At 35.9% G+C, this 23,446-nt stretch overlaps 1 protein-coding gene across 1 annotated transcript; it reads right to left on the bottom strand.

The window, feature by feature from the left end:
* Window positions 1–256: 256 nt before the first annotated feature.
* Window positions 257–21,681, bottom strand: LOC129273403 (uncharacterized). The gene is made up of 26 exons (XM_054910431.2): window positions 21,290–21,681; window positions 20,771–20,800; window positions 19,788–19,982; window positions 19,149–19,328; window positions 18,723–18,896; window positions 17,967–18,139; window positions 17,231–17,388; window positions 16,602–16,774; window positions 16,284–16,331; window positions 15,746–15,935; window positions 14,813–14,931; window positions 12,668–12,778; window positions 11,909–12,037; window positions 11,162–11,319; window positions 10,346–10,466; window positions 9,966–10,151; window positions 9,362–9,604; window positions 9,000–9,026; window positions 8,358–8,468; window positions 7,623–7,739; window positions 7,193–7,363; window positions 6,058–6,312; window positions 5,093–5,269; window positions 4,401–4,516; window positions 2,480–2,672; window positions 257–1,394 (listed from the first exon to the last, which is right to left on the bottom strand). The coding sequence occupies exons 1-26, from the start codon at window positions 21,300–21,302 to the stop codon at window positions 1,123–1,125; spliced, it is 3,840 nt and encodes a 1,279-aa protein (XP_054766406.2). The 5' UTR covers window positions 21,303–21,681; the 3' UTR covers window positions 257–1,122.
* Between the last annotated feature and the right edge of the window lie 1,765 nt (window positions 21,682–23,446).

The raw sequence follows: 23,446 nt of genomic DNA, 5'->3' as shown, positions 1-23,446 counted from the left end.
TATAGTGACACTTGTAGGAATGGTCATCTTTCACGACGCTTCTAAAGGAAAAGATATCCATTGTTAGGATTCTTTTGATCTGCTTGGATGGCAGCCATTTTTTTAGATGTTGAGTTGGTAGTGATGAAATTCTCTCCATGAACAATAGACTGAAAGTCGGCATCTGTCGATAACTCACGTCTTGTAAACATATTAAGAAATATGTTACTGTGTATCGTATATTTCATTTGATCTTTGTTTTTGTTTCAAGCTTTTTGATGTTATTTTCTCTCATTCTTTCACCTCGTTAGTTTCTGATCTGTACTTCTCCTTTCATTCTATCAGTCAGTTTCTTTTCATCGTCAACACGTTGGCATATTGTATTGTCGTCATCATCATCATTGTCATCATCACCGTCGTCATCATCATCATCATCATCATCACCGTCATCACCGTCACCGTCATCATTAGCTTACATTATTCTCTTCAGTGTCATTCTATAAATCCTGCATGCACCGCATGAAATCATATTTGGATTTTGTTCATGATTAATGTTCATTTATTTTTATTATAGCTCTTCTTTATCTGGAAAAGTCATGATAAAGTTCTATTGAAATAGTGTTTGGCAAGAAATAAAAACAGGAGCCAGAGTTTTTATCATGTAGATGTGTTTTTATTGCTTCTTAACGCGTATCTCAAACGGCATGTACATGTATATCTCAATTTCTTTCATTTGTTAAACAAATTAATATCAACAATGATAAATAAAATAAGATTAATGTATATCAATGGGAAAATCCAGACATAATACATACTTGATATCTTCATTTACATGGTTTTGGTGGTGGTGTTTTTTTTTACCTGATTGCTAAGCAAGCAACCAACCAGAGGACCGACGGCTTAAGGTCATCTCTGATCGAGGGACCTGGAAATTAGGATTAATGCCTTACCAAAGTATACATTCAAATAACATCTTTAAGAAAATAATGAAAGAAGCAAGAAGCTTATGCGTAGATGAAAGAGAAAGTACTGTAATGGATTTTTGTCGAAATAATCTGGAACACGATCTGAAATCTCGTTTTCCGTTTCTTTGCCATACTTTTTTTTTTCAAATTAGACTTGGATCATTATGTTCGCTTTCTACTATAGCCCATCTATAGATCCGTACATAAAATCACGGTCAGGTACCAAATCGTCTGGATAGTTTGTATGTGTTTCTCTGTTGAGAACGCAACTCTTCTTCGGTGCGCGAGATAACTTGTGATAGTTCACCGAAACACAATGTTCATCCTTCAAGCAAACGTTGGTGCATTCAGACAAGGTGTATACTTCCAGCTCGTAGAGGGCGTGGTTCTTGAGACGGTAGCCCTTCATCAGGATGAAGTTAGCCTTCCGTTTCTCAGAACTGCGAACAGCTAAATAAACAAAGAACGAAAATACATAGATTGAATTAAACATATTGCAAGACGATACGAATTAATTAGATTGATGAAGGACATTCATTATTACGATGCCATTTCTTAAAGGAGAATGAAACTTTTGGAGCAAGTTAGCTTTTGTGAAAGCAGGAAAATCAAAGAATAAGATCAACAAAAGTTTGAGTAAAATAGGACTATCAATAGAAGAGTTATGAGCATTTGAATGTCGAGATCACTAATGCTATGGAGATCCTCCCATTGGCAATGCGACCAAGATCTATGATGTCACAGATGAACAACTCTCTCCTTTTGGACACTGAAAATATACCCCAAAACATCTCTTTTTGCTCATTCTAATCATATGACAAAATGATTCATCAATGATATAATGTTGTGAAACCTCTGTACTTGTCCTCTCATAAAGAGAACACCTCGCCTTGTGATAGACTCTATAAAAGTGAGAATATAAGTGAAATAAGTACTAAAGTAATGAGGGAGTTGTACGTGTGTGACATCACAGATCTTGGTCGCATTGCCAATGGGAGGATCTACATGGCATTAGTGATCTCAATATTCAAATGCTCATAACTTTCTTATTATTCATTCAATCTTCCTCAAATTTTCAACAATATGTTTCTTTTATTTTTCTCTTTGATATGGATTCAGCTGGTTTCAATGGTTTCATTCTCCTTTAACATCAAACTAAAGGTCAGCTAGATCATAACAAACAAGATGATCGGTGATACTTGATAAGCCTTATATCTAGGTGTTATGAGATAGGTCAATATGCTGTCTAAGTTATGATGATATTTAAAAAAAATAACCTTAGGTAAGATTTCAACCTTGAAGACGCCCCCGTCGGAAAAACAGCGCCTGTAGTGTCGCTCTAACCCTAAAATGGTCTCAGAGAGTTTCAAGAAGTTTCAATGTATGGTTGGTCAAACATTTACCAACCTTTCGTTTCTTTCCTGATAAAATACTGCGTTTGAAAAATCAATATTCATGCCTGTTTAAAACGGACAACAGGAAATAAGGACATTTTATCTCTGATATAATTGCACCAAAAGCGAAAGGGAACTCACATGCTATATCTGTTGTGCCATTGATTGGCGGATCCGTTTCAGGTCCATCACCTTGTTCGGTATAGGCTTGAATGATGAATTCAAAATTGGTGCCTGATGCGATGCCTGTTAGATAGTACGAGAGAGTACTCAAACCAGTGACATCGATGGTGACGTTATTTGTGTGTTGCTTGTTTCTCGGCCAGTAGTGTATCTAGTTTACAAATAAATATATTCAAATGAACTTCGAGACATGGATAAATAGACACAAAGTACGAGATCACAAGGAGGTAGAAAGCAACATAGGAAAATGATAAGTGGGACTAGATTATGAAACACACTGCCACTAATGTGGGTAAAATTAAACATCCATGAGAACGAAAAAAAATCCTATCCTCCAACGTCCGTCCAGGTCATGCCAACGAACTAAGCAACTTGGTAGAAATGTTATCCGAAAATAGTTTGCTTAATGGGTTTCTTGGGTTAACCATAAAAACCATCTTTATAAGACAAGTTCCTTTCAAGGTATGACAATAGGTCTACATCAGCAGTAGACTGAGACTGCAACAGACAAGAGGAAGAAGATAAGTCTACATCAGCAGTAGACTTAGACTGCTACAGACCAGAGGAGGATGATAAGTCTACATCAGCCGTAGACTACAACAGACCAGAGGAAGATGATAAGTCTACATCAGCAGTAGACTACAACAGACCGGAGGAGGATGATAAGTCTACATCAGCAGTAGACTACAACAGACCAGAGGAAGATGATAAGTCTACATCAACATTAGGCTACAACAGACCAGAGGAAGAAAATAAGTCTACATCAGTAGTAGACTACAACAGACCAGAGGAAGATGATAAGTCTATATCAGCAGAAGACTACAACAGACCAGAGGAAGAAGAAAAGTCTACATCAGCAGTAGACTGCAACAAACCAGAGGAAGGTGATAAGTCTACATCAGCAGTAGACTACAACAGACCAGAGGAAGATGATAAGTCTACATCAGCATTAGGCTACAACAGACCAGAGGAAGATGATAAGTCTACATCAGCAGTAGTCTACAACAGACCAGAGGAAGATGATAAGTCTACATCAGCAGTAGACTACAACAGACCAGAGGAAGATGATAAGTCTACATCAGCATTAGGCTACAACAGACCAGAGGAAGATGATAAGTCTACATCAGCAGTAGGCTACAACAGACCAGAGGAAGATGATAAGTCTACATCAGCAGTAGACTGCAACAAACCAGAGGAAGATGATAAGTCTACATCAGCAGTAGACTACAACAGACCAGAGGAAGATGATAAGTCTACATCAGCAGTAGACTACAACAGACCAGAGGAAGATGATAAGTCTACATCAGCAGTAGACCACAACAGACCAGAGGAAGATGATAAGTCTACATCAGCAGTAGAATACAACCGACCAGAGGAGGATGATAAGTCTACATCAGGAGTAGGCTACAACAGACCAGAGGAAGATGATAAGTGGTAAGGAAAATTCCCCTTGCACATGCAAAGTACAAAAGGGCAACGTAAAAATATGACACAGACAGTATCTAACTTTTTTTTCCTTTTGTCATATACCTCTGCCCTACGCAAAGAGTGTAACTGTGAAGTGATATAGAATATTAACTACTTTGACAAGGCAAGGTGGTTTCGTGGTATATAGAGCACCCATCGTAACCATGGGATTAATCCCTAGCCGAGTAAACGTCATGTATTCAATTGCCCTATCAATATCAAATCAATCCTAAGTCCTAAATTCGAGTAAAAGTACATTGATTAAATTCAAATTTGCTATTAATTTTTCTTGCAATGTCACATTACACTTAATTTATAGTTGAACGTAAAGTTTCTTGAAACGCCAAAAGGGGGGGGGGGTGAATATTTAGGTATAGAAATTATTTGACAGCCTTTCAGAGATATTGCTTACGTAGTATCCAGTGACGTCAGAATTCTGTTCAGCCTGAGGAAGGGCGCTCCATGACAAAAGTAACGACGTTGGTCCTTTGATTTCCAGATTGAAAGTTGAAGGTTTCGAAGTTGGGCCTATGATAAAACAAAGATATTGGTAAGAATGATGAAAATATGGATCATAAAGAATGGTAAGAAATGAAGCTGAATTCATCCAACTTATGGTCGGCCATTCATTTAATACCATTCACGTTATCATGAAATGATCATTATCCATGTTTTTCTAAAAGATAGGTCAAGAAATCCTTGAACAGTATTAAACTAAATGTTAAGTATAACTTTTCCAGAAACCTTACTCTTGAAATGGAAACAAATCAATAAGGCCTATAGACTGGTTATGTGTTGAAAAAATGAAAACATATTATTCTGTTCTTTATCACATCAGGCTACTATGAGCTGTACTTATTTATGACATTTACGCAGTGAAGATCTTTTGCGCATTTCCAATGGTACACTGAATGCAATAATAACGTGAAACAATCAGAAACTAAGTTAATGAGTAGGACAAATTCCTTGGAGACCTGGGAGCCAATATGACACCGTGCTCAGTCGCGCAAGTAAAGTATAGGGCTACAAAACCCTGCCGTTTTTATTTATTTTCATTCTTTTTATCTTCGCTATAAACTCTGGAGAGTACAATCATCAACCTACGAGTATCTTTTTCGCAGATGTAGTATAACGATGCAGAACAAACTTCATCGTTATAACTCTGAGCTGTTGAGAACTCAACACAATTTTGATCCGATGCTGTCCCATCTGGTTTGCCGCTGTCCCAATGTGAACCGTTCCATGGATACTCTGATATTTCCGTCTCCCAACGGTATACGTCTAATTATATGAACGGGAGGGGTTGGTGGAGATTGATTGGGTGGGAGAGAGAGGAAGGGTGAAGGTGGGATGGAGGGAAGGAGGGAGGGAAGTAGAGAGTTGGGGACGGGGGAGTGAGAGGGCGAAATGAAAACCAATGTGGCGAACAACATCATGAAAACGAATAGATATCAGATAGGTAGATGATTAAATGAATAAAAAAAATTATAAAAAATAAAATGATTAGTAAATAATTGATTGAAATACTATTAATCAAATAGAGAAACACGTTAAGGCCTATTTACACCGGAACTGGGGACCGTTTCATAATTGGTAAGGCATTAATCCTCATTTCCAGCTGTTCGTAAGAGCTACTTTAAGAACGACTGGTGATCCTTTCTTGTGGTAAATGATGTTCACCATTTGTTCATTGGTGATTATTTAGCACGTAAGAAATGTTCACCAGTTGTTCTTAAAGTCGCTCTTAACTTACGAAGAGCTTTATGATACACCCACCTGAATCAGCTACGAAACCATCCGAATACACGTATTCGGATGGTTTCGGGAGTATTCTGTTCTCCCTCCGCAATGCGAGAAAATTCAGGAAGGATTCGGGAACATTCGAATCCATCGCAACCATCCGACTTGGGCCGAATTCGGCTAGAATCGGTACGAATTTATTCGGAAAAATTCGGTTTGGGTGTAACCCTGTCTTAAGTAATCATGGTAATAACTTTATCATCAGAACTTTCATCAATTACTATTAGAAATCTATCATGATTCTTAAATCTAAGATTCGTGGCACAGACCTTCTGCCGGTATGTATCTAAGTCCAATCCAAAATCGTCTGCTGGAATAGCGATATCGATAGTAGTTGACCAGAAAGTTGAATTCTCTCTCTGTTTCTACGGTAACCAGGTCACCCCCTAGCTCCTGGCAATAGTCCTGCGCGTCAGACCAGGACTTGGTGTTGGTCCCAAAGAAGTAGCAGCTATGGTCATCCCAAGCCCAGGAGCTGCTATCACATAGCGGGTGAGTTGTTGGCTGAGGAATGGCTCCAGCCCCTGCAAGTATTTAAAACACAATATTAACATAAACGGGTTCTAAGGTTTCATGTGTGATATCTATCCAAAATTTTAAGTACCCCTACCTCTTTTGCACATCAGTAAGTCAGTCATTGCTTTTTTAAATAATGATTACGATTTATGATTGATGAAATGTCCAAATTCATAATATCGCATTTTGATGATGATGATTATTATTATTATACAGATGCAGTTCGTTGATAAATCATTATGATCCACAACACATAAACCTACAATTTATGGCGTTTTGTCATACAAATCTTATAGGGGCAAATTACAGAAGACATAAATTAAAAATCAGATGTCCTTTTAACAATATATCAAGAACAGTGACCGTTTTTAGTTTAGTTTTAATTTTAGTTTCCACATTAGTCAGGATCTGTTGACTCTATGGAAGCGTGTTACACAGCTTCTTTTGTACATGATGTGAAAGTATAATCCTATCATATTATTTTATTTACTACGATTCTTACATCTGCAAATAATAATTCAACGATTCTCAGGTTACCATCCCACCGCTGCCATCAAATATTACCTACACTTCACCGGTAACACGCTTCTATGAAAATCAAATTGACTTCCATTCAGATAGCTTGATGTCGGAACCCGATTCGAATCCCTGTACTGCATATTTTAACTAAACTATAGTAGCAATTTACAACTACCCATTTACAATCAATTCGCTATAATAATATAGCATAAACATGTAGTTTGCTAAAGTACATCTTCTAAATAATCTTGTTCCCTAAGTTGAGCAATCTCTATAGATCGGGCTTTGATAAGAAAGTATCTCCAAAGCAAACTTGCTATGCGTCTATGAATCCAGAGTAATCATTCCATACCCTACACTTTAATTTACCTATGTCCTCTTTACAGACGTATTGGCGCCCACTTTGTACCGTAGCATCAATATACTCATTTGTTGAGTGGATATGCATCAATACCCCATTTTCACTAATGCCTCCATTCGGTTCTCCGCTTTTCCAGTTCGTGTAAACCGGGCCATTGCCTTCCGCATCCTTCCAAGTTCCTGTTATCAATATTGATAAAACAATATCAATAATAATATTAACAGATAATATTTATACAGCACACTTACATCTTAACTAGATTTTCAAGGAGTTTCAGAGCAAATAAACGACAGAAAATTATAGAAAAGTAGATATACACGATATTAAAAGATACCGTAACACATGCATTATTCTATTGAAAATAACGGGAAAGCGTTGCTAATACATTTAAAAAAAAAATAAATTATGTGTTTTTCAGTTAGATAAAAATAGACATACCTTCTTCTTCGATGTCATTTAGTCCGACCCAAAATGTAGATACTCCTCTCTGTGCCCATCGAAATATCCTCCTTAAATACTTATACTCGTCTAAATCTGTTGGAGTCGCAATATGGCCTACAAAATGAAATATTACCAGAACGTTGTGAATATGGCTAAGCGTTAAAACTTACCCTGATCATGCGAATCTGAACGATTCGGCAAATATTAAGTCTATATTTATAAGTAAGGTTTTTTCCACCCCCTATGCTTACAAAAGATGAAAGAAGAGATAGTTTTGAAGATTTTATATGTCTCAAATAATAACATTTTTTCTTTTCTCTTGTATACCTATAACAAATATCAAACAATAATTTAGACATAGCGGTCATTCGATAAACATAACATTGAATGTCCTGCAGAATAGGACACATTTAATGATTGAAATAAAGTTGCATCAGGGGACCGTTTCATGAAAGTTGTCAGCACTGACAAGTCGTCTTTCTCCGACAGTTACCATAGTAACAGTCAGAGGCCAGTGCCTCTGAGCCAATCAAAACCAAGGATTTCACTGAAATTGTCAGCACTGACAATTTAGTCAGTGCTGACAATTTTCATGAAACACCCACCAGATTCACACAGTTGAATTCGATTGCAATTATTGATATTATTGATAGTATCAAGTATTAATCATATTAATTAAAATTGTATTCAAACTTTGACAGAATGATATAAATAATCGAAACAAATTGTCACCTCCTTGATTTTGACAATTAGTCTCTGCATCTAGCCAGGTATGAAATGAGTGATACGGTCTGTAGCAGTATGAGCCTCGTTGAAGCCATCCACTTGAACAACTATTTGATTCTAAAAAAGATACAAAAATAAGGAACATTTATAAATGACGAAGTAGAATAGAGGGAAAAGACTAGTCCATATGATGAGGTTCGCAAAATACTGAAATAAGGGAACTAAAAGAAATTAATTGATTAGAAAAGATTAGAAAAAATCAAACCCCAGTTCAAATAAAATAAAATGTAGTACAACAAATTCATTTGCTTATACCTTGTTCAAGTATTAACTGAATTAATTCACATTCAGCAAACTTATACTATTTTTTAAAAAAAAGCAAGGTTGGTATGTACAGATCCTCTTTAAAATTGAACTTCTCAATTCATATATTTCATAATTAAAAAAAATCTTTGAAATGTGCTATTATATTCAATCATTTTGACTATTGTAGATCACTAATCCTCACGAGAGTAAGGAAAAAAAGCAACAAACTTCATAATCAATAATGGGTACTGTTCAGTGGGCTTGTAGCATTTTCTTTTGGTATCTAACAAAAATAATAATTCTTCGATTTTTTATCAATTTTGAACGACTTGCTCTACGTACCTTCGTATGGGTCAACCATCGGATCCACTGAAAAGAAAAAATATGAAAATAGATACAATTATCTCGTTTTTTGACAATATGAAAAACATCATAAAGAAAAAGACACTTTGAATTTCACAGTACGAAATGTAAGATCAAAGTCATTTGTAAAAGGGTTAAGTTTGTGAATGTAGAAGATACAATTCATGAACTCTTTCAGTAATGTAAACTATGTACTCTGAAGAGAAAAAAAATCAAGGTCCGGGAAAAATGAATTTTGTTTCATATACATGCTTGCATGCTGTTTCTATCTATTGATAACTTGTAGGAGCGTGGCCGTGGTAGCTACTAGTATATTCAACCATGGACATGATTCAACTCACTGATTCGGACGTGAAGATGATAGTCAGATCCGCTGGTCAAGGCGACGGTTAGGTCATTCTCTTCGCTCAAGTAGCATCCCCCGTCTGATGGGTGATAGTCGAAGGAGCGGCATAAGAAACTCGAAGCAGCTACGCAGGCGGCAGCGCATTGGTTGACCGTGAGTCCTGTTTGGTAGTCATTGTTATAATCCGATATATGGCGCTCTCTGATCAACATGAAGTCTGTCCGGTCAGTTACAATATCTGAATTTATGAGAAAGTGAAGAGTAGAAAGTGGATCGTGTTAACCTATATAAGTACAACTCAAAACAATTTTGTTCATCAGCAAATCCGTCAACATTACTAAGTTGACCATAACATGAAGGAAACATGAATACATTACTAAAGAGCATCATTCTCAATATCTTTGAGAATTAAATTCCGTTATTCATAGAATTCTAATGATATCATTCATTATTTTTTGCTAAAGATGTTACTAATCAACCAATGCTTAGGCCTATGTAACTGTTGACAATTCTTCCTCTTCATTATTTCCAAAACCTATCAAACCTCGCCGTGAAGACCATGTGAAGAATAAAATTCATCATTCACATGGTTAACTTACAAGATTCGTCTCCATTGCAGTAGAGTGGTTCCAGAGTATAATATCCCGATTCGCTTCCATCACCTGTATCACCAAACCTTATATCAGTGACTGGTAAAGTTGTCTTATCGGTGAGATAACCAGAATCTTCTCTCCATGTATTGTCATTGGTATTGCAATTGCAGTGGTGACCATTTGTACATGTGCCTGAAAGATATCATCAATGAAAAAAAAATGGTTAGGCCTAACATAGACATAGCCCCATAATTTGTATTTCCAATACTCTTTCTCCGTTCTCAATCGGCTTTTCAATAAGTTTAAAATCATGAGGGTTGTTCGCCCCTACCCCCTGTGCATTCGCCCCTTCCCCCTCCATGCCAATGTTTTCAAAGATGACAAACCTGAATTCCCGCATGCGCACTGTCCGCTGTCCACCAAGGCTCCGCCCCAATAGTTTTTCTGGTTTCCATTCCTGTCATACCATGCCCCATAGCCAGTCATATAAGAACCGTGACATTCGTACTGAAATCGGAAAAACAAGGGATAAGAGGTGACATATTTAAAATTTGATATTTCAATAACGTAATGAAAAAATGACCGCGGGTAAATCATTTCATTCACTAATTTAAAAAAATAGATATTCTTCTTTTAACTGGCATGTTATAGGATAAAACGGTGATTTGTCTGACATTGAAATTATCCGTGAGCGCGTATAACTCGATGCAAACATGGACAATTAATATATTTTGATAAATGTTGTCTCGGTTAAATTAAATCAAAAATTAAATCAAGTTGCATACATAGCCCCGTATTTTTAAGTCGGGTTCAATTTACACTCTGGTCTAAAGTTGTAGTTCAACTATGGATAGCCAATTGTGACATAAATCTCTAACATTAGAGATTCAGTTTATCAGCTCATTTAACACCAAACTCATTCTTAAGGGTCTGGAAATGATAAATAAGATACTTGTCTTCAACATTAAAGAATTAGGAAAGAGCACAGTAAACATAAGAAATGTACAATGTAGACAAAATTTTGAAATCTATGACTTACCATAATTTTAATACAGAGTTAAAACCATGGTCTAGGGTAAACAGGACTTGAGAACACGGGCAATGGTGTCTTATATGGAGTAAAGACGAACGGTGTGCAAAGTATCTTGGAGAAAATAACCAAATTCGAACTAAGAAAGAAATATCCTTGTATTCAAATCTACCTTAATAAATTGATCACATGATGCACTTATATCCGCTACCATGGCAACCTGAGCGATACTGCGATCTTGGTATCGGATTACTCGTGAGGCACTGTAAGCCCCCTCGTATCCAGTAATTAGTGATCGATATTCTTCTTGGTGGCTCATCTTCGTAATGCCTAAAATTATTAAAAGATATTTAACAGATATAACAGTGATTCAAGTTCCAATAAAAAGGATATTGGCATTGATAATTCATGTAGAAATAGAAATATGTATTTTGATGGTTATATTTTGATGTCTACCTTACTTACAAGTACTTTACCTGACTTACTAGTAATTACTTGCTTGCTTACTTACTTACTTACTCACTTACTCACTCACTCACTCACTCACTTACTTACTTACTTACTTACTTACTCAATTACTCACTTACTTACTTACTCAATTACTTACTTACTTACTTACTTACTTATCTTGTATGGTTTTTTTTAATATATGGACTCTTCAGAAGATCAGCCACGCTGGGTGAAGTGGGTATATCCAGTCCAAATGTGGGAATTTAGATCAAACAAAATTCACAACATCACTGAATATTTCTCCCAGGAACAGAAGTACTGAACAAATTGTTAGGATTGCTTCTTTGGAACGATGGGAGGTCCAAGGAAGTAGTTGATGAATGCAGTATATTTAGTAATCAAACATGGGTATGAGGAAACATGTTTCATGCAAGGGCATGGGAAAGAGCCACAAAGACAACAATTTTACCTGTGCTAGCATCCGTAGTCATATCACAGTAGACTCTGAATGGGTCGACACCACTGTTCCTACCATCGGGATCAATGGTGTAGTATCCACTGGATGTATAGCCTTTGCGTTTCCAATCGGCACATGATACTGTAAAGGTAAAGAAAAATTATATCAAGAAAACTTGCCTTTAAGACAATGTTTCTTGGTTTAAAAACAACGAATAGATAGTAAATGATTACATGAAATAAATAGAAAGATAAAGCCACAGAAGTGGAATGCTGATGAAAAAAATACGATATGATTATTACCGTGTTTTTAAGCTATATAGCCTATAAAACCCTTTAAAACTAATTCACAATCAGTATGGTGGTGGGGTAGTGGTGGTGATGATGAGGATTCAATTCAATTTAATTCAACTGTATTATTTTCCATTCTCAATATGTCATACTTACAATAAGTATACAATTGACATAATTACATTGCATGAAAAGGGTTAACATAGACAGTACGTACTTAAGACAATTGTTTTTATGATAATGAAGTTGTTGATGATGATGAGGATGGTGATGATGATGGTGATAATGATAAGGATGGCGATACCTATGAGGATGATGACCATTATGATCATGATGTTGTTGTTGATGATGATGAGCAGGAGGAGGAGGATGATGATGATGTTGATAATGACGGTAATGATATCAGTACATTTTCACATGGTTGCAATAACGGTAGACAAAGGCCTAGGAAAACGATTTTAAAATAAATCGAATTTCGTACCTTTATTAAGAGGATACTTGCAGAAATAACCATACGAGGTCCAGCATGTAGCATCATTCCATGTATCATCTGAACTCCATGTTAACGCTGCACAATGCTCACTGCCACCAGCTAGAGAATAGTAACAGAGGAAATAAATTGATGCGAATTTCTAAACAAGATGATATATTCTTACTTTATTTCAGGTGTTTCGTGTTCATTGATAGCATTAACATAATTTGCTTTCGTTATACTATGATTCTATTCGAGCTAAATAAATGTGAATTCCAAATCTTCTAAATATTGTGACAATGTGTTGGAAGAGGTCAGTGGCGTAGCTACGGGGGGGGGCCTGGGGGGCACGTGCCCCCCCCCCCTGAGATTTGGTGTTCCCCCCCAGGTGCCCCCCCTGAAAAAAAATGGCAGAGCAAAAAAAATGGGAGAAAGAAGAAAAGAAAAAAGGAAAAGAAGAAGAAAGACAGAAGAAAAAAAAAGAAGAGGAAAATAAGAGGAGGAAGACGAGTGAATGAAATAATGTGAGGGGAAGACTTGGAAAAAAAAAATCCTTCATGTTACTATATAAAATTTTGCTTGCGCTTCGCGCAAGAATTGCCTGTTCGATGAGATTCATATCTTGCTCAATAGGCTGATATGGAGCAAGTTTTGAAGTCAATATACAAAACATATTTTAGCTTGGACAACGAGCTTTCATTATTTTTTTTCATTTACAAATTTCAGTGCTCTGTAAAATGTCCGTTTTATGGTCTACATATCAGCATTTTAAGCTCACGCTGCGTGGTCACATTGTTTGATTTGCCAAGTTTATATTGTCTACGTGTATTCCATAATGTTCCATTAAACAAATGTATTCAGAATGCCCACATTCTAGGTCTAAATCTAAAACATGCGCGATAGCCTGCATGTTCTTTATTTAAAATGTATTGTTAAATTATCCAGTTTCACATCAAAATATCAATAATTGTCTGCTCACGCTTCACGATCGCATTATTAATGATACCCAATTAACTATATCCTATTTATGATTTACAAAATATGAATAGAGTGTCCCGCTTTTAGGTCTAAAATCTCAATTTTCTTCCTCTCGCGCTTCGCGCTCGCATCAATTGTTTAGTTACATACCTATCCCATTTATTAATACAAAAAGTGCTTAGAATGACCTTTTTTTTTTTAGGTCGGAATGTCAAAAAAAATTGCTCGCACTTCGCGCTCGCATTATTGAAATATTAACAGGTCCCTTTTCGATAATGCTAGAACGGTTAATAAATATTTCTGCTAACGCTTGGCGTTCGCAGTAACCATCTAGTTACATACGAATCTTGTTCAGGATCACACATAACATTGCCCAGAATATCAAATTTTCAGGACAAAATACATGAAAGTTTTTAAAAAAATCGCTCGCGCTTCGCGCTCGCACTTTTTATAAGGCTTATGAGATTATTTCATGTTTATGTTGTTTTATAAGAATAAAACTGAGAAGTGACTGATCGGGGAAAATATAGGTGAAGATAATTTCGGGCCCCGTCCCCTATTGGCGAAAGTCGGATTAGCCCTTGTGACACATACACACACACCGGAAAAAATGGTGCCCCCCCCTGAAAAAGCAAGGACCCCCCAGTGCCCCCCCCCCCAGGAAAAAAAATCCTAGCTACGCCACTGGAAGAGATGCGCCAGATATCCCGTGTTCTTGACAAAAACTTAATTGTTTTATTTTTAAAAATCAGGGTTGAAGCGGAAATGATGCCAAGCGATGTGCAGAAGAAAGTAAGATTTTGTCAAGTGAATAAAACTTTTCATTACTCTTTTAACACGTTAAATACGCAATTACATTATCAAAAAGAATGAAAAACGAGGAAGCTTATCTGGCTTCCTTGAAGGCCCCGATCTGACACTAATCTATAATACCCAGCTTAAAGTTTACACAGAAAGTACTAAAAATATTCCATCTTTAAGGAGTGCTTTAAAGTAAATCAAGAGTGAAATCATGTTCTTTCACTCATCCTTCGTCGATCACAAATGATCTAAAAAGTTTAAATCACAAATGATCCTTCCTCGAAAAAAGAGTGAAAATGCATCTTCATTCCAAATTCACTCTTTTGATTACTTCTCATTAACATTTAAATGTCATTCGATTAAGGGGATATTTACATGGTTCTCCTGATTTCCATTTAGTATATGATACAACTGATCCATCTGACCATTCCCATGTTCCTTCTTCATTCATATCCGTAAAGCCGATCCAATAATTATTGTGTGCTAACGTCCGTCTAATAATGATAATAACAAATGAATCATTACTTAGAAATTATTGTAATACGGTCCAAAATTGTTGAAATGATGTAAAAGAAGTATTCTGATTTTACAATGGGGACACAAGTTACATGCATAAAAAAGTTAAAATAAAGGGAGAATGTTATAAGTTTGTCTCCCCCTTAAAACACTGAGAAAGTGGTTTTTATTTCAAGGTGATTGGTGATGGTTGGTCTTTTTCTGCAACCATTCGTGAAGTGGGATCTGACCGACCAATAACTCAAATGGGTTCACTCTGGTAACGCAATGTGTAGGATTAAAAATTAATGAATCAACTTGAATACGGATGGCATGGGTCATATAATTATTATATGATCATGTTGACAATATGATTTAGTGAGACTAAATCATAAAGTCTGAAGAAGGTTGAAAAAAAAAGATAATAAAAAGGTATTTCATGACGGCTGGCACCAGTTTGTTGAATCATTAATGAAATTGTGGAAAGGGTATGAGCAATGTTCAAATCCTGCATCCACTTACAACACCGATTGTAATTGTAACGAATCGACAAGTTGAACGTACAAAACAACCAAAAAAAAGAACATCACGAACAACTTTGAACATCCTATGTATCAATGACAACATCGATGCCTATTTTTTCAACTTCGTACACTCTTATCTGACGTCCTTGAATTCTGAATATGGATAAAGCCATATACGTTCAAGATCAAAATTGCTATCGTACTTTCTCCTACGATCCTATGTATATAACTTCATATTCCGAGGGAGTCAAAAGCACTCAATGTTCGGTCAACATCTATATAATATTACCTTGATAGCGTGAGTAGGAAATCATTTTCCTCCTGATCGGCAACGCTCGCCAAGTCGGCATCGTCATGGAGCGCTCGACAGGCCTTCATCGATTCACGGAATTTCGACGTCGATTCGACGAGTTTATAACAACCATTGCGGTTGCGAGTCCAACCAGAATCACATATAGCCTGATCATCGGTTCCGTCGTCTAAGGATTCAATGTATTATTTCAGATTAATTTGTATTAAGTTTATCTGATATTCATGAAAAAGCATTTATTCCGTTTAAGACACTGTATAAAATTATTTCAATTCGATAAACCAGAATAAAATTTATGAAAAGGAAGATAAATAAATGAGTAATAATGTGCCAACAAATATTGAAAATAACGTACAATAGTTTCTTCATAGCACATTTAATTATGTTAATGTTAGCTGTCTTGATTTTTTTTTCGCTTGAGAGTCAAATTTCAGAATAGATTGTTTTACTAGACATGATTTCACAGCCATTGTTGTGAATACTAGTATCTTTCTAATGAGATGGATTTTGTACTCACCATAGTACTTGTGCAGAAATGCGACTGTATCAGGAAATCCTCTGCTTCCTGCATAGAAGAAAATATAATTTCATTCGAAATATTTGTCAAGGGAAAATATAGGCCTCTACATACGAATAACAGCTAATTGCGCAGGATTTCTAACATAATTATGATCAAAAAGGATAATACTAATTCATTCGATCTCCCAGTAAGATTTTCAAGACAAAAAATGTCTATACTAAGAAAGCGGACTTGACTCTAAACGTTAATATCTTGATTCCCCAAAGAAAGTGATACAATAAAAATAATATATATATTTTAAATACTAATTCATACCAGATTCCCATGTCTGATACGTAGAAGCAGCACTGTAGATGAAGAAAGGTTTACTGTAGTAGTTGTCCCAAGTGCATCCAGCGGTGCTCCCGTAATCACTGATCACGAACCAACCGGCATCGACAGAGCACCCTCCGTAATTACGATTTATGAAAAACCTACGATGCCCGGTCCTGTTTATATAGTAATAGAGATACAGGAATTCACAATGAAACTGAACTATCATCATCATCATCATCATCATTATCACCATCGTCATCCTCCTCATCATCCTCCTCAGGCTCATTACCATCATCATCTTAATAATCATCATCATCATCATCATCATCATCATCATCATCATCATCATCATCATTCGGACCACCAACATTATAATCATAACGGCCATCATCATCACCTTCCTCATCACATTCGTCTACAAATTCAAACTAATCCTTACAATATGAAAAGGCAGCGCAGTCTTCATATCTAGCAAGAATCCAGGCCCTGGTAAACTAATCGACAATTAATGTCAGCAAACATATACCCAATAGATAGAAAGTCCTCGAAATGCCGGTTTTCTCGCTATATTTTAGACATAGGCCTAATTATCATGGTTAATTTTGAAAATGACTTGAAATGACACTCACCCTGCCATTGACTGGTAGTTCTTGGTATCCGTGTAGATATCAGAATAGGGTGCATAACTCAGGTAGCTGGTATGAAACCAGTTGGTACGACTAGTTCCATAAGTCTCAAATGTCAAGCTCCGCATCTCTACACCACCGGAATAAAAAGCAAACTTGATCTGTGAAAGAAGGGAGATATTCAATCGAATATATTCAATACACGTCTAGGAAATCATCCTTACTATCCAGTCATGAGAAATCATACAAATGCCTGTACATCTTGTCAGGCCTACGTACATGCACACACAGTTTCTGTTTAAGAACATTATAACGGTAAATCCTTTGTTGCAGATATACCAACGAATTTGACTCCAATTCGACCATAGTAATTCATAAAAAACGGGCTCGATTTTTCGAAATAGGTAATTTCTAAATTAAAAAAATATATATATTTTATCAACTAGCATATTCCATTGATTAAGAACATTGTTTTTTCTCTTGCTAGCACCACTCATGATATATAAATCAAGGAAGTTTGGGTGGTAAAAGAGTAAATATGTCATTTCTAAATTAAATAAAATCTACTTTATCAATCAGCGTATTAGCTTGATTAAGAACATTTGTTTTTCTCTCGCTCGCACCACTCGCTCATAATTTATCAATCAAGGAAGTTTGGGAGTTAAAAATGCCTCCACCTTGAAAACTGACTGACACCTATAGAATGCAAACATAAAAAGACGTGAAACAAATTGACTACCTGTTGGAGTGAGTTAGTGTTGTAGGAATTCGCTTCAGAACTCTTATACGACACCGATGTTGATGTCAGAATATTAGCCGTAGCCGAGCCATCGTTGTAGGTAGATGATCCGGTGTACAGGTCATAGACGTTAATATTTGAGCTTCTTGTCACTTTCATGACAAGCTGCCAATCTGTATACATCCAGTTAAAAAAATACAAGAGATGAAATAAGTACTCTGAAACATGAAACAAAGGGCTTATGGGGTAAAAAACTAAATTATTATGGTTTAGAAGTTATACTAGTCGTAAAGATTGGTGACAATTAGACATTTAAGAAGTGTGTCCACAGATTCAACGACAATTAAAAATTCTCACTACTTAATCTTTGATCGACTCAATTTGAAATACTGAGGAGTCATGACGAAACAAAATTTGAAGAATCGGGCCATGATTTTTTCGTCGACTGCGCAACACTCTTGCCCAGTATAAAAATGATAAAAAAGTGAATTAGGCCTACAGTGATGTTGTAAATAACATTCATTACGTTAAATCGTCAGCAAAACTCTTTTTCTAGCTTTGAAATGTAATAAAAAGCTTGACCGCTTCGGTCGAGGATGTTTTGGGGAGTGGTACCACCAAACTAAAAATCTGACTGATCAATGGAATGTTAACATTGAAAGACGATAAACGGACTACACGTTCGAGTGAATTGGTGTTACGATTAGTTCCGTTACGATCAATGGCGTAACGCATGAAACCGCGTGTGTCACTCACCATCAATGACGTCATTAGCACCAGTGCCACATTCTGAAGTACTTGAGTAGTAACATTCATTGGGATACTGTTGACCACAGTGTGTACCACCTGTTACACAACACGCACAATCCGTACGGGTCGAATCAAATGGACACGAACAACCAGTCTTCGTAGCAGTATACTGTATAGGAGCTATGATAATTAGGAAAACTTAGATGAATAAATTCATATTCTATTTCAAGTTATGAGAAAATACAAATTTAACCAGGTATACGCAGTATTAAATCCCGAATTGTCTATATTTATCTTGTTATTCAAGTTATTTCCCAAAATGATGTGAACCATGTATTTCCAATATCGAAATTGCCATCGTAATTCTATTTCGTAATCAAATCAAATATTATATATACAGCGATACAAACATTATTCAATTCCATGACATACCCCTACATACGCTGACCATACTGGTAGTACAGGGGTAATCATCCCACGTCCCAGTGGAATGCATCCCTCCACAGTTGGTCTCAAAGTTTCCATTCGGCTCTCCAGAATTCCAGTTGGTATAAGTCAAGGAGCTTCCGTCCCACCAAGACCAGGTGCCATCACTCTCGGTATCTGTTATACCTGTGTGGAAGAAACAAGTAAATATCTCTCCATGTCTGGGGTATGACAAAATCAAATACATTATTGTTGTCATCGTAAGTTGACTGTCGTTTATTGGTGGCAGCGGTGGGATGTAAATTATCAAAAGTACCTTCACTAAATGTTTCAGTCACTTTCATGCCACCGTAGCCATGAAAATGGTTCTATTGAACTTTTCTGGTCATCTTATTCTTTGTAGATACTTCTTAACGGGACGTTTTTGCATTAAGTATCCAACTCCAGACACGGATTGTTGGATATATTGCAATTTGCATTTTAGGGAGGAAGAAACATCATAAATGAAAGTTAGGAAAGTATCCAAGGTAATTAAGCCATATATGCCTAACTCTACATACAAATAAGAATCTGTATAATTTCATGAATTGAGCCTTATATCTCCACTTCTGAGTCATATTATGAAATAAAGATATATTTACTTACCAATGTGAGCCTTGGAATATCCGCTCATAACCCATGCCACGTGACCATTAACACCACTATCTGCTATACTGGCCAGGTTCCCGCCTTGTGTCTCGCAGTATGACTGAGCGTTCTCCCACGTCAGACTGTTAGTGTTAATATAGTAACAAGCAGTACCATATTGCTTCCAGTTTTTACGACATTGAGATGCCCCGTCTTTAAAAAATAATAATAATAACTGATTAAATTTAACGATTGGTTTCATTCTAATTTATCTTCATTTTTTTGTTTATTCAATATGTTGATGTTTTTTTCCATTTCATTTATTCACTTCCATCATTTATATCATAAACCTTATGAGGAGAAAAGATCTTGCCAACCGTTTTTGTGATTAATCCAGTCTTCATATTATATTTCTAAACAAGACATACAATCAATTCCAATGTCGACATGTTAGGAATAACATGAATATATCACGTGACTTTTATCATATCTAAACAAACTAATGAAATATATAATGCTATTTGACTGAAAGGGGGTTCTTTACTTACGTTTACACGTAAAACATTTCTACAACGATACAATGTGTGCATTTAACAGAAGGGATAAGTATAAATTAAAATTCAATCATGTATGAATATTGATTTTCAAAAGACAAAGTGGAGGTAATGATAAGTAGAAATGGTATCCGAAATTCAAATGCATTGTAACGCGTATCAAAACTAGTGTTTGTATATCTGGTTTGTAGTTTAACAAATAAGGATGTGTTATTGAAATCACAATAAACGAGGCGTATTAATGTCTTTTGCACTTTCTCAATATTTATTTATTTTTAGAAACTGAAAAAAATGTAATGAAATTAAAAAGAAGAATACATTCAGGCATTTTACTCTTGTTCCATGGATCTGCAAAATTTTGTATAGAATTCAAATTCTTTTTATTTCCACATCTCTAAAAATGGAGAGATAGGAAGCTGAAAGACGAAGATCTTTAAAAAAACTTACCGACGATGTGTGTGCCCAGAAGCAGAAACACTATTTTAAAAGTCAAGAGGAAAAAACAAGAATCTTACATCGCGTGTGTTTTAAAGAAGGATGGGAATACAAATAGCAAAACAAAGATAAGGATAATAATTAAACATAATAATAGGGTAGTCTGAAGACCTGTCTTATGCTCTATATAAATATCTACCAAAGATAGTATCGTCAATAATTAGTTTTATTGCCAATAATCTTATTTTAAATGTTTCTTTATACTAGAGAGCTAGTTTGTTAAGAAACAAAATATTTATTTTCAATCAAAAGAAATGTACACAACTTATTTTTTGTAAAATTCTAAATGAATTTGAAGAACATATTCCATCAATTTAAAATATGCATTTATTTATTTGTCAGGTTCGAACGCTTGATCAATTGCGTTTGAATCTCTTTTACAAAAACAGATAAATTATAGCAAGTGAATATTCTTAATGCGTTTAGATTGTTTAATGAATAGCAAATGGAATATTAAATTAATATACTCACCCCAAAACAGCATGTTGAACTATTGTCACCAGATTTATTTTTTTGTCAAATAAAGTTCGAAACTAGGCACCGTTGAGCCATCCTGGGATGATCAGAAGCATCGTCATCGAGAAATGGTACCACAAGTTCGGCAGTACTTTCCTCTCAAGACAAGAGAGTGATAGTTTTTTATTTTAAACTTTTGCCCTTAAAGTGTCCTTAAAGTATTATAACTAGAAACGGGGGAAATGCTTCTTTTAAATAAATGATATTACTTGAAAAAATATTTGCTTTAATGATTCATTCTACGAAGTTGTATTTATAGATAACCCGTATTTGATGATCGATTAAAACGTTTACAAAGCAGAATTTTTCTTCTTTCCTTCTTCTATTTTGTTTTGTTTTATAGACTAAAAGTATAGATATAGATTCTTCGAGGGAGGCATTGATCTTTGGGAGGTTAACTTGAGACGTCAACTGTTAGGTGTTATCGATTTCAAGTAGTCAGCGGTACAAGAGGAATATAATTGGGTGTTGTAAGAATGCTGGTCCTATCGACACAAAAACCCTGATATTTTACTTGTTTGATTCGCTCCATCGATGAAGTGTGACCAGTGGCCTTTAAACAGCCCATTGATAATCCCATCTGTATGTATTTCCTCGAACACGGCGGACAGGACAAACATAATGCGAGTTTCGTCTTTATTGATCATATCCTTTTAAACTTTCATTTAACTAGAGAATGATCCAGTTAAACCCGATCTGATGTTTTTTAAATGTATCAAACCCCTTTGATAACCCCACCTTGTGCATAATGCGGGACAAGCGATATGTGTGGTATTTACAATTTTTTCGGTAGACAAAGAACAAGAAGGAGGGTACGAAGACTTTTAGGGAACATTTTGATTTGTCACTAATCCTGAATATATACCTTTCACCCACTGGCGGATCCAGAGGGGGGGTGGGCAAAGCCGGCCCGTGCCCCCCTTTTGAGAGGCAAAATTAAATTTTTTATGAAAAAATGCCGTGGAAATAGAAGTGTGCACCCCCCTTTTGAAAGTGAAGACTTTTTTTGTTGCTTGTCAAATTTTTCCTCGGAAAATGTGCCACCCTTTTGGAAAATCCTGGATCCGCCCCTGCTTTCACCTAATATCCCTCTCTTTTCTCTCTCCCTCTCTTCATTTGTATGCTGTCAACCTCTCTCTACCCCCCCCCCCTCTCTGCCCCACTCTCGCCAACTCTTTAAAAGTAGACTTCCAGGACATATTTCAATAATTCGTGCCATCATTCACTACCCATCCCTCCTTGCTCCCATCTTTCTCCACCCCCCCCCCCCTCTCTCTCTCTCTCTCTTACTTCCCCTCTCCCTCAAGCTCTTTTCTCTGTCTGTCCCTCTCTCACTCTCCCTCACTCACCTTATCATCTGTTTTTAATCTCCTTCAACTCATTCTTCTCCTTCTCATCACCTTTACCCCAAAACTCCCTCTGTGTATGTATTCCATCATCCTTCTCAACCTTCAAATCAATCTAGGTTGTTGCTTCCATCAATCTTATCTTTAAATGAAATGAGCCAATATATTTGTGTCAATGCTATAGATTATGATTTATTTCTTACATGAAAGACTATCATACATATACATGCAAGGTTATACCTTGCTTACTGTATCTACAAACACACAAACATAACATAATACTGTTAAAACTAAAAAGTCATAATAGAAGAGAAGCTCAGAAATTAAGTCATAACATACAAATCTATATAATTTGTTGATAGAATATGAATGGATATAAAATCAGTACATTATTAAATTTGTGCACAATGTACAAAAATCTTTCTTTGTGTAAAATACATTTTCATTATTTTATCAGAATCATCATCAGAACATTGTCAGTAATGATGAATGATGTATCAATGATGTCATTGAATGTTTAAGGTTTATGGATTAGGAAAAAAAATATTGGAATAATTAAATCGATTTTTTTTTTCTCAGGTCTTACTTTGCAATTCTTTCTTCAAGAACCCATCTAGCATATAAATGAGATCCAAGACTTTTAGTTAACAACTAAATTAACAACTTAATTACTTTTTGGCCAAACTTTCCAAATGTACTAGCTTTCTAGAATCCCCTAAATTGTTAGAAGGATTTGTTTCCATCAGATTAAAATCATGCTAGAGTT

Source organism: Lytechinus pictus, chromosome 12 (genome assembly GCF_037042905.1).
Source record: "Lytechinus pictus isolate F3 Inbred chromosome 12, Lp3.0, whole genome shotgun sequence".
NCBI classification, from domain to species: Eukaryota; Metazoa; Echinodermata; class Echinoidea; order Temnopleuroida; family Toxopneustidae; genus Lytechinus; species Lytechinus pictus.
This window is presented reverse-complemented; position numbering and strand designations above follow the sequence as displayed.